At 35.1% G+C, this 14,438-nt stretch overlaps 1 protein-coding gene across 2 annotated transcripts in view; it reads right to left on the reverse strand.

Moving 5' to 3' along the window:
- NEK7 (NIMA related kinase 7) overlaps nt 1-14,438 on the reverse strand; it is a 156,618-nt gene that overhangs the window by 11,230 nt on the left and 130,950 nt on the right. For both annotated transcript variants that reach the window (XM_045982741.1, XM_045982740.1), the window contains 2 exons: nt 13,035-13,129; nt 8,789-8,902 (listed from right to left, as the gene is read on the reverse strand). In XM_045982741.1, the coding sequence (XP_045838697.1) occupies nt 8,789-8,902; nt 13,035-13,129 (209 nt within the window). The remainder of the gene's footprint in view (nt 1-8,788; nt 8,903-13,034; nt 13,130-14,438) is intronic.

Here is a 14,438-nt window from a genome sequence, read left to right on the forward strand (position 1 = left end):
AAACTTACTTTCATGTTACAAACAGCCACAGACTAAGTTTTATGCTTTTAACTTTAATAATTTGGTTTAAAATGACAAATTTATATGGATCTATGAATGGTCTCTTGTCATATCAGATAACAATTCAAGTTCTATAAATAAGGTCCCATCTCACCCTGTTGTCTTTGAATGTATACAAAAGTACAGTTCCACTTTTCCATGGTAGAGTTATTTGTGCTCCTGATATAATGAATAGAAGTATAAACCTGTCACCTACGTATCAGAAACCAGAAACATCAAGAGACAGAATAAAGAGTTTAAAAGTTATTAAGTAGAGGAAGAGGAAAAACTCGTTCCCTTTGCCAGACAGTTTCCAAATTTTTAAGTTGTTAAATAACTACCCATAACAGGTTCATTTGGTTACTCATAGTTTCACTTTTCGCAGCCTGTGGACACCTCTAGAAGCCACGTTACTTGGATGGAGAGACTCCACACAACTAGTCATTAGTTTTCCTAGGTTTCCAGTGAAAAACTAGAATACAGTCCCTTGAACCTTTTCATGTTCTATATGGTAAGATCTTCATGCTCTGTAAGGTAACTCTGGGGCTTTGACTAAATGTATTTCTAGTACCAGAAATGAGGGAAAACCATTTCCTAAAAGTTGATATTTACTGAGTTCTAATCATGAATCAGGCATGGTTCTATACAGTTTTACATGGCTTAATGATTCAGTCTTCCCAACAACTCTTTGGGATAGGCACTACTATAACATTTTACAGAGGCCGTAAAGACGACAGCCTGGATTTGAACTCAAGTAGTCCAGCTTCAGAGTCTAGGCTTTTACAGTACTGTGTTATACTGCCTGAGAAAAAATCCTAACGTGGTCTGTAGGTAACCTCATGGCCACTTCTGCACAAAAGTGGGAGACCTTCCAGATGGACAAAGACAGTTCTAGACTATCTGACTCTCAAAAGAATGCTATCTCTAACACTGGCTCATCTAGTTTCTAAATTAAACTATCTGTCCTCATATTTCATGGGCCAACTCTGATCAAAAAGCAAACCCAAAAATTTTCTCTAGGGCTCTACAAAACTCACAGTGAGATGCAGGTCTACTTTATCTGTAAGAAATACATTTAAATGATGGCACAAAAATATTAAGATTAGTATTATATGGTCTGAGTGACAATTTTAATGTTATTTCTAATCTGACTCATTTATTAAAGTGACAGTAACTCCCTCCAAACAAATAAAATGTAGCTGAATTTTAACATGGAATGATTTCTTTATGCCAGATTATAAACTTACATAGTGACTTGATGAATTATAAAAAAAAAAAGTCTCTAATTTTTCTATTGGTAAGTCAGACATTAAATAATGTGATAATTACCTTAGAGATTTCCCTCAATGTTAGCCTTTACATTTTTTTAGAAAGTTCCTACAAGCTTCTGGGAGAAAAGAAATTTAAAACCTTTAACATTTATCTAATAGTCTGCAAAAATTCTAAGTACTATATTACTAACCATGTTTGAGGAAAACATATTCATACAATAACTTTAAGAATTTTCTGTATATTCCTGCATGTCAGGCTTCAATTTCTAATAGCCTCATTAGGTAACTTGCTCAAAGAAAAAATGTTTGTGCTCGAATTGAGGGAATTAGCTTTCATTTATCCCTTCAAAATAAAGCCAAAACCAGTAGATTTTACAACTTTGATAAAAAATAAATAGAAGTAAAGAAACATTTCATGGTTTATGTTACGTCAAAAAATTTATTTAGCTTGCATTACTTAACACACGTTTGTAAAAACATGTACTTTGGGTTTTTTTAAATTGTTTTATATAAGAAGATTAAAAAAAGGCAAAATAGAGGTCTGAATACGCAAAAGCCTTTACAAAATCAGAGAAGAAAAAAAATGGCTTAATTCAGATGCTATGGGAAACTTAAAAAGCAATACAGAAACATTTAATTAAGAAAAATCATACAGGAAAATAAAATGAGTTCTTTATAACATTTCTACAGGATTATGAAATCAGAAGGTCATATGGAAATTAATGAATATATTTGTTTTCAATAAAGTGCAGAAAATACTAATATACTAATATATATTGGTATTTATATTTCCAAAGAAATACCAAAGCATATGGGTTAGTACCAGAAATATTAAAAAGAAGAGAGTGTTAACAGCCATTGTTGTCAGGGTGATAACCCAATTACGTATCAAGTTCAGTCACGTACAGGTAATAACAATAGGGCTCTTTGTGCATTATAGCTTTAGGTCACTAACACAATTCTCAATAGAATAATAAAGACTGGTGCTATTGGTACTGTTTCTTTTTCACCCCCATCTTAATCCCTCTGAGACCAATTATATTATATCAGCCTCCCAGATATACCCAATTTCCATCTACCCAAGGACACATTTTAGCACCCCAAAGTGGGTCTAATACATTAAAGTACACTATATTTTGGAGCTTTAGATATTTATACAAAATGATTAGGCGTATCCAACTTGTACACCAAAGCGTCACTAGTGATTGACTTGGGGGTAAGAGGGAAAAGGGAAAAGAAAGCAATCTTACACAGATATAAGGTAATGTAATGTCTATATTTCACAACTGAAGATCATTCTGTGTGTCTTTTGAAAACTGTGAAAGTCTTACAGAAAGTTACATGGTTTTATAGGATCCCACAGGATATGTGAAATATAGGGCACCGTTTTGGATTTGTGTCTTCAAGGAGCAAGTCCCCTGTGCCACCTCAGAAGCACTAGTGAACAAAGGGCCTGCTTAAATATATTTTTTAAACAAAAATGGAACCTTCGAAGCTTAAAGATCTAACCTTATAAGTCAACTCTAAATAAGGCAGCCAATTGATATTATAAGTGATGAGACTATCTAACTTAACCATTTTTAAGGAGGAAAATCAAATATTATTACCAGTATTTGAGATAAACCTCTAAGGTTAAGTTAATCTTAATAAATAATGGCACAGTTGCCTATTTATTATTATAAATTATAAAAAAGTCTCATCTCACTTAGCATTGGATTACATGAGTATAAGGATACAGAAATATTGTGAAAACAGATTTAGCTCCAAACATTAATTGTGCCATTTAACGTAACATCTCTCATTTAAATATTCTTAGAATCTTCCAGCACCAATTTAAATAACATTGGTTAATTTCGACTAACAACTACAGGGAATTTATAAAGTTCTATTAAAGTTTGTGAATCTAGTACCTATAAAATGGAACTATTTAGACTGCTCAAATGAATAAAAAAGCTTAATAAACTTAGTTTAACTTCAAAATATACAAAAATAATCTGTACCTGACACTTTCAGTTCTTCCCTTATATACACAAAGTAGTTCTTTTATGTCTTAAAACAAAGGTCAGGTTTTTGCTACTAACTCAAATTTCTTAATAAGCTTCTTTAAATATATTCTGAACTTATTTGTTTTTAAAAGATTTTATTTTTGAGAGAGAGGGACAGTGATAAAGAGCATGAGGTAGGGGGAGGGGCAGCGGCAGAGGGAGCCCAATGTGGGGGTCCATCCCAGGACCCTGAGATTAGGACCTGAACCGAAAGCAGGTGCTTTCGCCACCCCTGTGCCCCCAGTGCTAGATATTCTCAATTAATGCATGTAAGTAAAGCAGAGGGCTGCACCACTAAACTAGTTCTGGGAAGGTAGAAAGATAGAACAAAACCCTCCCCTCCTGCCTTCCATTTCTCTTAAAAAAAGGGGGAGTGGGAGATTAAGGTAAAAAGAAGTTCATTATTTATGAGGTAAAAGCTTATGAGAGTGCATTCATTCTCTATCACTGCTTTGACTGGATGTGACCTTTCAGGCTGATATTTAAGAAGATAATTGTGTACTTGAGAAGCCGTCCCATTCACTGATTTTTAATAAAAACAGATACCTTTCTATCTGTGAGCTGGAGATAAAAAGTGGCAAAACGAACACACTTACTGCACAACAAGAGAAGGATTAAATGATCTGAAAATTGATTACTGGCGCAATAATTCTATTTCCTAAATTACATTTTGGTTTCTCCAGGAATAAAATGAAGATGGCCTACTGAATTAGCAGGTTCTCAAAAATATAATTAGAAGACAACCACAGATACCATGTCCTACACAAGTTTTTCTTAGTTACGATGAACTTAAAATGACTCCTAAACAGCTAAGTATCTACCACGGCCATGGGGTCAGACCGACAGGCACCGCCATGATACTGCTGACTTCACTGAAGAGCCCTCAACCCCCTCATCAGTGCTCGGTAGGTGATGAATTTCTTTTTCACACAAACCATTGTTTTTTCAAATCCTCTGTTTAATTTCTATTTTCTCGAACCAAGACCACCCTATTCTCCCCTACTTATTCCCATTTTTCACTTCCGTCTATAAACCCTTGACTCAACTTTTAGAGCTTCCACCCAAACTTCTCTGTTCAAATCTAAAATGAAGACACATCTGCTGAAAGCACCACCAAGGTACAGTTCTGTTCAACCTTTCTCATGTCTTCACTACTTAAGTTAGGAATTTTTTTTACAATAAATAAAAAACATTGAAAGAGACAGAATCTATATTCTGCATGATGTTAATGCTCAGATTTTCAAGAAAGATGTTGGCTGAAAAGAACTCAGTTGCATTCTGTACTTTCTAAATAGTTACCAATATAACTATATATTGTTTTTTTCTTCAACTTAAGAGTCATGAGATAATTTAGTGAACAGTGAAAATGAATACTTTTTTTTTTTTAAGGTTTTATTTATTTGACAGAGAGAGAGCACACAGCAGGGGGAGCGACAGGCAGAGGGAGAAGCAGGCTCCTGACTGAGGAAGGAGCTGGATGCAGGGTTCAATCCCAGAACTTCGGGATCATGACCTGCACCGAATGCAGATGCTTAACTGACTGAGCCACCCTGGCGCCCTGAAAATCCATACTTTTGATGACCACTCCTGTGACTCTCAAAGAAATTACTGAAACTGAAGGAAAAAATCCATTTGTCTTATTTTCCAGTAAATGGACACTGGCCATTCCAGGAATGACGCTGCTTGCTGATAAGAATGGAAAGTCATATAATGGGTAATATCATTAAAATAAAATTATCATAGCTTCTGGCCTGTCTTTTGAGTAATTTTCTATCTTTACTGAATGGAGAGATCTTTGGAGAAGTTTCCCTCATTCATTCAATTGTCAAGCAATTGGTGCATTTATATTTTTTTTCATTTATTGCTTTAATTTCACTCTTTCCCTTCCTCATTCCCTCAATCACTGAACCTTTTTAATATGCCGGGCCCTAGAGAGACACAGATAAAAAGGAGTTACTGTTCCTCAGCAGGAGCTAGACAGGGGTGGGGGGGTGTGTGTGTGCATGTGTGTGTGTGCTCACGTGCAAAGAAACAAGTGTCATGCAATGTACCGCCAAAGTGGGAGTGCGGATATGGGGAGAGAAGAAAAGGGAGCAAGATAACTTCATGCAGAAAATGATGCCCAAGCTTTTCTTCGAAGAGAGAAGTTTGCCTGGTAAAGAACAGGGAAAGGGATGTTTCAGAAAGAGTAAACAGCATCCACAAAATCATGGAAATTCATGGAACTTTCAGTAGAACCTACACTGGTAGAGTGAGGAAAAGAAGGAGTGTCTCCTGTGATCCATAAGTCTGGAGAGATAAGCTTGGGTCAGATGATAAGGGGCCTTTTGAGTCATAATTCCTTGTACACAGTAAATATTCAATAAATGTTGGCTTCACAGATGTTAATTTCACAATCACTAATGACACCAACTTTAATTAAACTTAAGAGATATCTAAGGGGAAAAAAAACCTATCTTTTCAACTCAAGATTTTTAGGGTTAAGTATAGTAGTTCCCCACTAATATATGGATGAGATCATTACTGGAAAAAAAAGAATACTGAACACCAAAAGATACTGTCATAAACAAAACTATTTTACTAAGCTACAAAACATACATATCCTAATATCATTCATGTACAGCTGACATATTTCGATCTAGAATCCCAACCATTTATACATAATAATAATAACAGCATAATTCAAAAAAGATCTGACATATAGGCTTATTTTTCCAAAGGACATTATTTCTTTTTGGTTTGTAATGCTTAAGTGTATCCATTTTTTTTTTTTTTAGGATAAAAGAAATTTTAAAAACTCCCAGCTTTTAAACTCTGAGTTCTTCTAATTGGAATGACTGTACCTAGAAATAAATCTTACAGAATTCCTTATTCCTACTGATCAAGGCCGGTTGGGGGCATAGCCAGTATTTTCATGAAATGTTCCCTTCAAAACCTCTTCGGGAAACAGCCTTAAAAATTTAACAGTAGCTAACTCAATCTGATAAGCTTTCAAACAGATATTTTAGTGGTACATTAATTTGCTTAATTTTTTCATTCTTCAGTTACAGAGACTGCTACCATTTCAGCTGTAAAATGGACACTTAGTGAAAGTTCGCTGTTTAAAAACTTTATACTCCACTTTTCATTGTTTCCTGTCTTCTGGCATGCTAAAAAATTAAATGGCCATTTGAACATGGAAAAGACAGAAAATATTTAAGATATCCTTAAAGTATGGCAGCATCGAATCTGTCCAGGTTTTTTGCTGCCATAAATTCTGAATAATTATCTTACAAACAGAGTTCCTGCTTAAGGAGAGAAAATATTTATTAGCACACCTGCATTTCAAAGCTCTTGTTCTGAGAACTTTGCTACGTAACCGAACAGACTAAAGTAACGTAATTAGTCTGTACGTTTCATACCTCATTTCTAGCGTAAGAATTAGCTTCCATGTTTACCTAGTTTTATAGCTTCCCAGTTCCCCACAGCACAGGGACGGATTTTTACCCACACGAGGCGCCGCATGTCCTGTCTTTTCTGGAGAGTTCGCCATAGAACGTGTTTTGCTTTGTATCTCTTTTCGAAACTGGTAACTCTACAGAGTGAAGTAAAAAGTGGAATCTTATTTTCCTCTCCCAACTCTAAGACCTTCTTCTATCTGGGCCAGACTTTGATATTTGCCCCTTGGCTGAGAAGCCGCATATCCAGCTTCACACTTAGCTGCAGTAAAGTAGCCCTGCAGGCAGGCCGACTTCAACGGACCACTAGTGGTATCATCATTAAAATCCTGCTGAAGGTCACCATGGTAACCGCCTGCTGAGGCTTCACTGCTGCACTCGGCATCTCCTAATCAGCTACCATGTGAAATGCAAATTCAGACAGTCTGAAAATTAGTCAAGAAGAATAGGGGATGAGGATGCAGATATGTGAAATATTCATGCGCTTCATGGAAAAAAGAAGACAGCATGAATGACACAACAAAGAGCGGCCCCTGACATTCTTGCCATCGTTTTGCATTATTGTTCACACCCTACTGTATTTCCAGGCCTGGAGTTCTGAAGTTGGTTTTGTGAAATGCCATATTTATATTCTATACCCAAAATAGTAATTAAAAATGGCTAGCATAACAGCATTAACATCAAATAAAGATAATACTTCTAAATTATCTTCACTGCCTTATATAAGTTTATTTTAATTACCTGAATACAAAGGCTATGAAACAAACAACCAACAAAAAACCCCAGGCATCGTTGATTATTAGTATCAAAACCATGGGGAAAAAAAGGTACTTAGAGCATTCTAGGGCCTCAAGTGCTTGACGTATGGTAAAAATTCTTTAGAGATATTTATTATTCAAGTTATACAGACTCAATTTTTCTTATATAAAATTCTAACTGATTGCTATTCATTGCAAGATAGAAAGAGTGACAAGACTACCTAATAAGTGAATGTTATAATTGTTTTATATTTTTCCTTTGCTCCTTGCCACCTCCCTTGGGCAAAAAATCTGTTGCTCATGAGAGGGTGAGATGTCCTAACTCAAGACAGTGTTTTCTCTGGGTAGGTTCCCCAGTAAGCTTTCCAAAAAGAGTTATGTGAACACATTTAGTTAACCCAAGATACTGCTGTTCTACCCATCTCCTCCTTAAATACTGGCAAAATCACTATGTACTGGGCGAAAATGGGAGATGTTTTGTTCAGTGAAAAACTGTACATTGGCTTGAGCCGAAACAACTCATTTCAAAGGGTTACCAAAGCAAGTAGGGATTCAGACTCAGATTCTAATATAGCAGAGTCTTCTAAAATTTTCAGTCCCATCCAGTATACATGTTAACGTGTCTGCTAATGTCAACCTCAGAACATTTCCTACAGGAATCTGATTGCAGCAGTGAGGTGGTGACAGGACAGGCATGGTCAAGGGAGGCAGGGCAAAGCTGAAAAAACAAGGCTGAGAGGCACACACAGCTAAGAGGTGGATGTTTCACATTTTGGAAAACACGGATGAGAGGGAAGGTATAATCAGCCGTTAAAATAAGCAAAAAGTTACAATGGTTGCTTTGAGGCTATGAGAATGAGGAATGGTCTTACTAAGAAGGGCACCAGACACGCTGGTCAACCTGAGCTGGGGTCTGAGCAAGCATTCTGCCCTTCGCCATGTTCGGAAGGCTGCGGAGCCAGCTCTCCTCCCCACGCCCAGGACGCGACCAGTTTCACATCGCGTGCTGTGCTGTGCTCCACTCCACGTTAGGAACTGCAGAGCCAACTCTTTCAACAGTACGTCTCCCAGAGAAGGAAACAGAATGGAAAGTGCTATTTCTGCTACCATACTCATCATTTGTGTTGCCGGACAGGAAAAATACCAAAACAACAACAACAACAACAAAAAAAAACTCTTCATAAAATGCTAACATTAGCAAAATGAACAACAAACACATGGACTGAAAAATGACTTACTTCTTCTGAATAGTGATCTGAAGGAAGGGGTGGGTAGTCACACTGTTCTATCTTCTTACACAGCGAGTACAAATTCATTTTGTCACCATAGAAAGGACTCTGTAATGCAGCCATCTGTAAAATGCTCGCAATGAAACTGATATAGTTACATGTTAACTTTTAAAGGTGATTTTATCAAGTATATTCGACTCAGGTAGAAAATAATTACAAAGACTTTAAATAAAGTTATCTGGGCATTTTGATTTTTATGAATATTCCTTTCTGAGAAGTATTTAGTAAGTTCTAAAAACCTTACTTCAATTTTGGGGTTTTTTTTGATCAATATTTAAAATACCGTAAAAGGGAGAAATGGTTAGCACATACTTACATATGTATATACATACATATATGACATAAAGTAATACTAAGAAAAAGAACATACAGTAATTTAAAACTCTGTAAATACACCGTCATAAAAACAAGTAATATATCTCATAACTAAACGGACATCGGTGGTATATATCAGCCATGCAATAGTTAAAATATCACTAAAATGAAACAGAAATTAAAATGAATTATAATCTAAGCAATAGTTTAGAGAGTAGAATGTACAGCATTTTATACATGACAGTTTCTGCAGGAAAGGGTTATTTTGAGAGGAAAAAAAAGTCTTCTCAATCTGAATGTTATAACTGACTCTCAAGTGGTTTACAATGAACTAGAACTTCTTTTCTTTTGATAATGTCTCAAAAACACTAAATATGTTCAAAAGCTCTCTGAGTCATAGCCGCTACTTTGAGGCATCTGAATGAGATTTCTATGCAGGGGAAAAAAAAAAAAGACTCAAAAATGATCAACTTTAAAAAAGACATTATTGAATTTAAATTTATTTTAAGACAAGGTTCTAACTTGACATTTAAAGTGCAAGCAAGTACTGTGGTAAGCAGGGTTACAAACTAAAAAATTCAATTTAAAATGTTCGCATCCTGTTCAAAACCTTCTAAATCTTTGAACCGCAGCAGCGAGAATACAACACGGAGTGTGAGGCTGCCCCAAAGTCAGTCACCCTTTTCTACATGTGCTAATAAGTTTGATTTTGGAAGGACAATGTGTACATTCCCCAGACAGGCAGAGTGTGTGTGAAACACGCTAGTCCATGCTGTGCTACTCAGTGAGCGTCAGTGGGGACAGGACAAGCTGAAAATGGCTCTCATCTGTCTTCTGGTGCTCCAGGCAGAGCTTTAACTCCTTCAGAGCCTTAAACGAGGAGGGGATGACACTGGAAATCAAATCTGCAGAGTAGCCTGACGTAGTTTTACTTAGCCTACCTTTTATATGAAACCTTACATAAACCTGTATGAAACCACCACAGGAAAGGCTGTTCCACACGAGGAGAGAAAAGTAAAAAGAATATAAATGGCCCTAAACACGTAAAACCCTCCATCTGAGAGGAAATTTCTAGAAGAGGAGCTATCAGTAATAACATGTATTTGTTTTGCTCTGTTTTGTTTAAAATGCAAGGACACTTGATGACAGAGTATAATAAAGGCCACCTTAAAAAATACACTGTATAAACAAACTACAGTCTTTCCATGTTTGCAAAAATCCTATGTAAATGTACATATATATTCATTATCATATGCTAGGAGTTCATTACAGTACTTTTGTCTCAATACTGCAGTGTTAAAAAAAAAAATCAATGTCCCCTAAGGAGTTAAAACAGGAATAGTATATTTTCATGCATCTCCTGCTTTGACAGATGAAAAATGTCAACTGTCCTGTTTTTATTTTCAAGCTTTTGCACTATTCATCTGGTTCATTAGTGCATCTCGATGCTGCCCCTGACAGCTGCTCGCCCTCTCCTCCCAGCAGCTGAATTTTTCAGGCTAATTTGATCCTCCACACTGAGACGATCGCTAGAATGATTGACTTGCTCCCTGACCTCCAGGGTCTGACTTTCCTGATTAGTATTCTGGGGGTGTTGGAGGGACGAAAGCCCACTGTCTGTCTTCGGGGCTGGTGGCAGCTCTCTTTTTTTTTGAACTGTAAGCCACCAACCTACAACCCTGTAAGGATGCAATTGCTGCGCGGAACAATAAAGGAAATGTGTAAAACCTACTTTTCCATGTAAAGGTCCGTGTAGCAAAAGCACAGCATCTTGATTTTAATTAGTAAAGTCTACTTTGTTGCATATCAATTAAAACTGTACTGCTAGTTTTTTTTTTTTTTTTGAGGTTTTAGGAATATTTGAAAGTCTAATTTTCTGAGTTTAAAATACATTTTCAAAAAAGCTCCCTACTCCTTCATTGTTAATAGTAAATTCTTAGAGGGATATAATATAAAATGTCCATGAGAGGTTGTGGCCAATTTGTTAAGGCTAAGTTCCTGGGTATTTCTATTAACGTTATATTGAAACATAACTGGAAGGAGATAGAATATAAAGGTAAATGAAATCTTTAGAAAAATTTTAGTTCCTCCACATGGCCTGCATAGAGGAATTGAGAAAATTCATTGAGATGAAAACCAACGTTTATCATGATAAATACTTTTAACTCAAAATCATCCACAACACATAAAACTCCCGGCTATAGGAGTATCCAAAGAAATACTTTCTATTTTGTGATCATTTTAAATACACATAAAAGTGGGACACTGCCTCTCAAAGGCAAATTCAGAATGTGAAGAATTATTTCAGTTTTGACATAGAATCCAGTGGCTCTAAAAGAATTTGCAAACTTCTCAAAAAGCATTACCTTAATTGAACTTTTTCGTTGCTAAATTTCATCTTGTTAGCGCAAACCAATTTGCTGTTTACTTTCAGGTGTTTAAAAGGAAAATGTCACTTTGATAATATTAGACTATGGCCTGAGGAACCTAACGTTACCGAAATAAATATAAAATATTTAAAAATGTACAAAGTGACTTTAAACATTACAGTAATTTAATATAATCAAACCAATTCTTTTCAGCATTATATAAAATTAGTAACAGAATATAATACAGTGAGCATAGTCTCTTTTCATCTCATGTGCATACCTGAACACGTGTTTTGTCATATCACTAATTCATAATTTTTCATTAAAAAATTATCCTAGGAATGTTACTGAAGAACATTTAAAACTCTGTTCTTTTAAAGTGGTAATTAGTTACTTTACTAGGAAGAACAAAATAAATAATCTCAGGTTCCTTAAAGAAATTTGAATCTGTAAACTATAAAAATTAAAGATCATGATATACATTAAAAAATAAACCTTCTATTGCTCTACTTCCAAGTAACGGTTGGGCAATTAAAATAGATGATTTCATGATATATTTCATTTAAGTCAGGAGGACAGGAAATGCAAAATATAGAGTAAGAAATATATTGGTTTCCATCTATCCACTTTGGACTTCTTTTGTATACATTAAAACATGAAAATGATACCATGTATTATTTTCCTTCATTTTATTTTATTAGTTACTCAGATGTAAACTAACCTTTAATTAGCAGCTCTGACTTAAAGCCTGAAATTACCTGGAAAATGACCATTTGATTAAAAAATAAATTTACATAAGTCAGTAGAGTCTTGAGAGCTTTTTGATATCATTACTCTGTAACATGGATGTAAAATGTGCTTTTACATAATATGCTTTTTTTCTACCCATCCAAATTACTGGATTGAAATATGTGTTAGAGGATATACCTAGATGGCTCCATTTTCCTTTGACAAATTATGACCAATAGAACAGGAGAGAGACTATTTCACTAAGCTTTACCAATGCAAATGTTACTCATGGAAATGAAACAAAGTGGCAACCTAGAAAAATTATCTATTTGCCTACTATCCTTAAAGCTAAATTATTCTAAGTAAGAGCAAAAGAAATATTGGAAAAGATATTTACCATTTACCATGCTTTCACGTTTTAAATCCATTCCATACCTCTCCTGCTATGCATGGATAAGCAAGTTATTTTACAGATGTTCAAATGTACATTTTTTATAAATAAGATATGCAGGAAAACATCGTATTAACATTAGAAACATTTTTAAAATAAAATTCTCCCTAAAAGGAAAAAACTTAAAAATATTTAGAGGAGACAAATGTGCAGGAATGTATAGTTTCCATTATAAAAGCAGCTACTAAGTCAATGGATTAACCCTTTCTAATTAAAAAGCTAATTCTTAAACACCATCCAGAAAAAAGTAAGTGTATACTATAAGGATAGAGGAAATCTATAACAGTAACTAAAAATACATCAATATGTGAACTTTATCAACATTACCTACCTCATACAGTAGACAGCCAAGAGACCAGATGTCAGATTTGAAGTTGTATCCATTTTCATGTATTCTCTCTGGAGACATGTAGTAAGGAGTGCCCACTGCAAAAAACAAACCAAACCAAACAAGAGGAATATAAAAATGAAGATGCAGCTGTGGTAAGAAATTCTATACACACTATTCTGGATTAAAATATGTCACCAAAATCACTCCTTAGAATCAGGAAATTGTTTCTGTGAATACTTAAAACTATTTAATTTCCTCTGCTCCCTTACCCTTAAGCAGCACATCGACACCCATCCTATATTAAAAAGGGTGTGGTGAGTTAAACTTTTGATCGATTCAGGGAAAGTCTAGGGAGCTTAACTAAAGGAAAAATGAGGAATTCTAACAAGAAAATCTACTTCAGCGATTCACGTTGGCTTCATTTCTTTATTTTGAAAAAAATATGGCTTGCATATCCTCAAACAATTAAGCATAATCATATAAGCATTTACTTAAATACAAGCATAAATTTATAATAATTCAGTAGTGTGTATAAATAAATCTTGCTCATTAACTTTTAATAGAAACATTCCTTAGAATACAGTTGTAGCTTTTAAAATTACAAGTGATATAATCACTAGCCTTCAGTACCCTACTTACTACCATTTTAAAAAGAATACAACAGACTTGTACACCAAAGGGTTATATAATAACATATGTGAAGGTTCACTGACACCTCTGGAAAACTGTCTGGGTTATTATTACGGAGACTTTTTCTTCAAGACTCCAGATAATTTTTATTTTTGTTTCTTTTGAGGTGCTTATACTTGTTTCCTTTTTTTATGGCCATTTTAGAAAAGGGTAACATAATAAATGATAATGTAATAAATTAATACTTATTAAGCCTTTAAAATAGGCAAAGCATGTATGTCATAGTTTGAAGGGTTAAAAACGCTTACGTGACTTTCAAAGTGAGTATCTTCAATTTCGAATTTAGATGGCTATTTCAACACCATTAGCCTAGGACTTTTTGCCAAATAGAGAGTCTAGGTTTGAGAACAATATTTTGGAATTTTACTTGCTTGAGGCAAAACCTCCCCAAGATATGCTGCTACTCACGGAGAGAAGGGCATTCTCCTTTTTCTATTAATTTTCAAGAACTCCCCAGATATTCAGTGTAAATCTTAATGAGACTGTAACTCCCAGTACTGAACAGGGAACAGGAAGAGTCACACCAATAATCAAAGCATTTTCCTCAAAGGCAGGAGTCAGTTTTCCAAAAGAATAAGGTTGTAACCTAATAGTTGTGTGTGGAAACAACACTGTGCTAAAGCTGAAAACATCACCAACCGTGTATTTGCAAGAAATCCTACCTAGTACTGGAATCCATTTTTACTAATAATGGGGATAGTCCTAGTCAGAATA

This window comes from Meles meles, chromosome 17 (genome assembly GCF_922984935.1).
Source record: "Meles meles chromosome 17, mMelMel3.1 paternal haplotype, whole genome shotgun sequence".
Classification (NCBI taxonomy): domain Eukaryota; kingdom Metazoa; phylum Chordata; class Mammalia; order Carnivora; family Mustelidae; genus Meles; species Meles meles.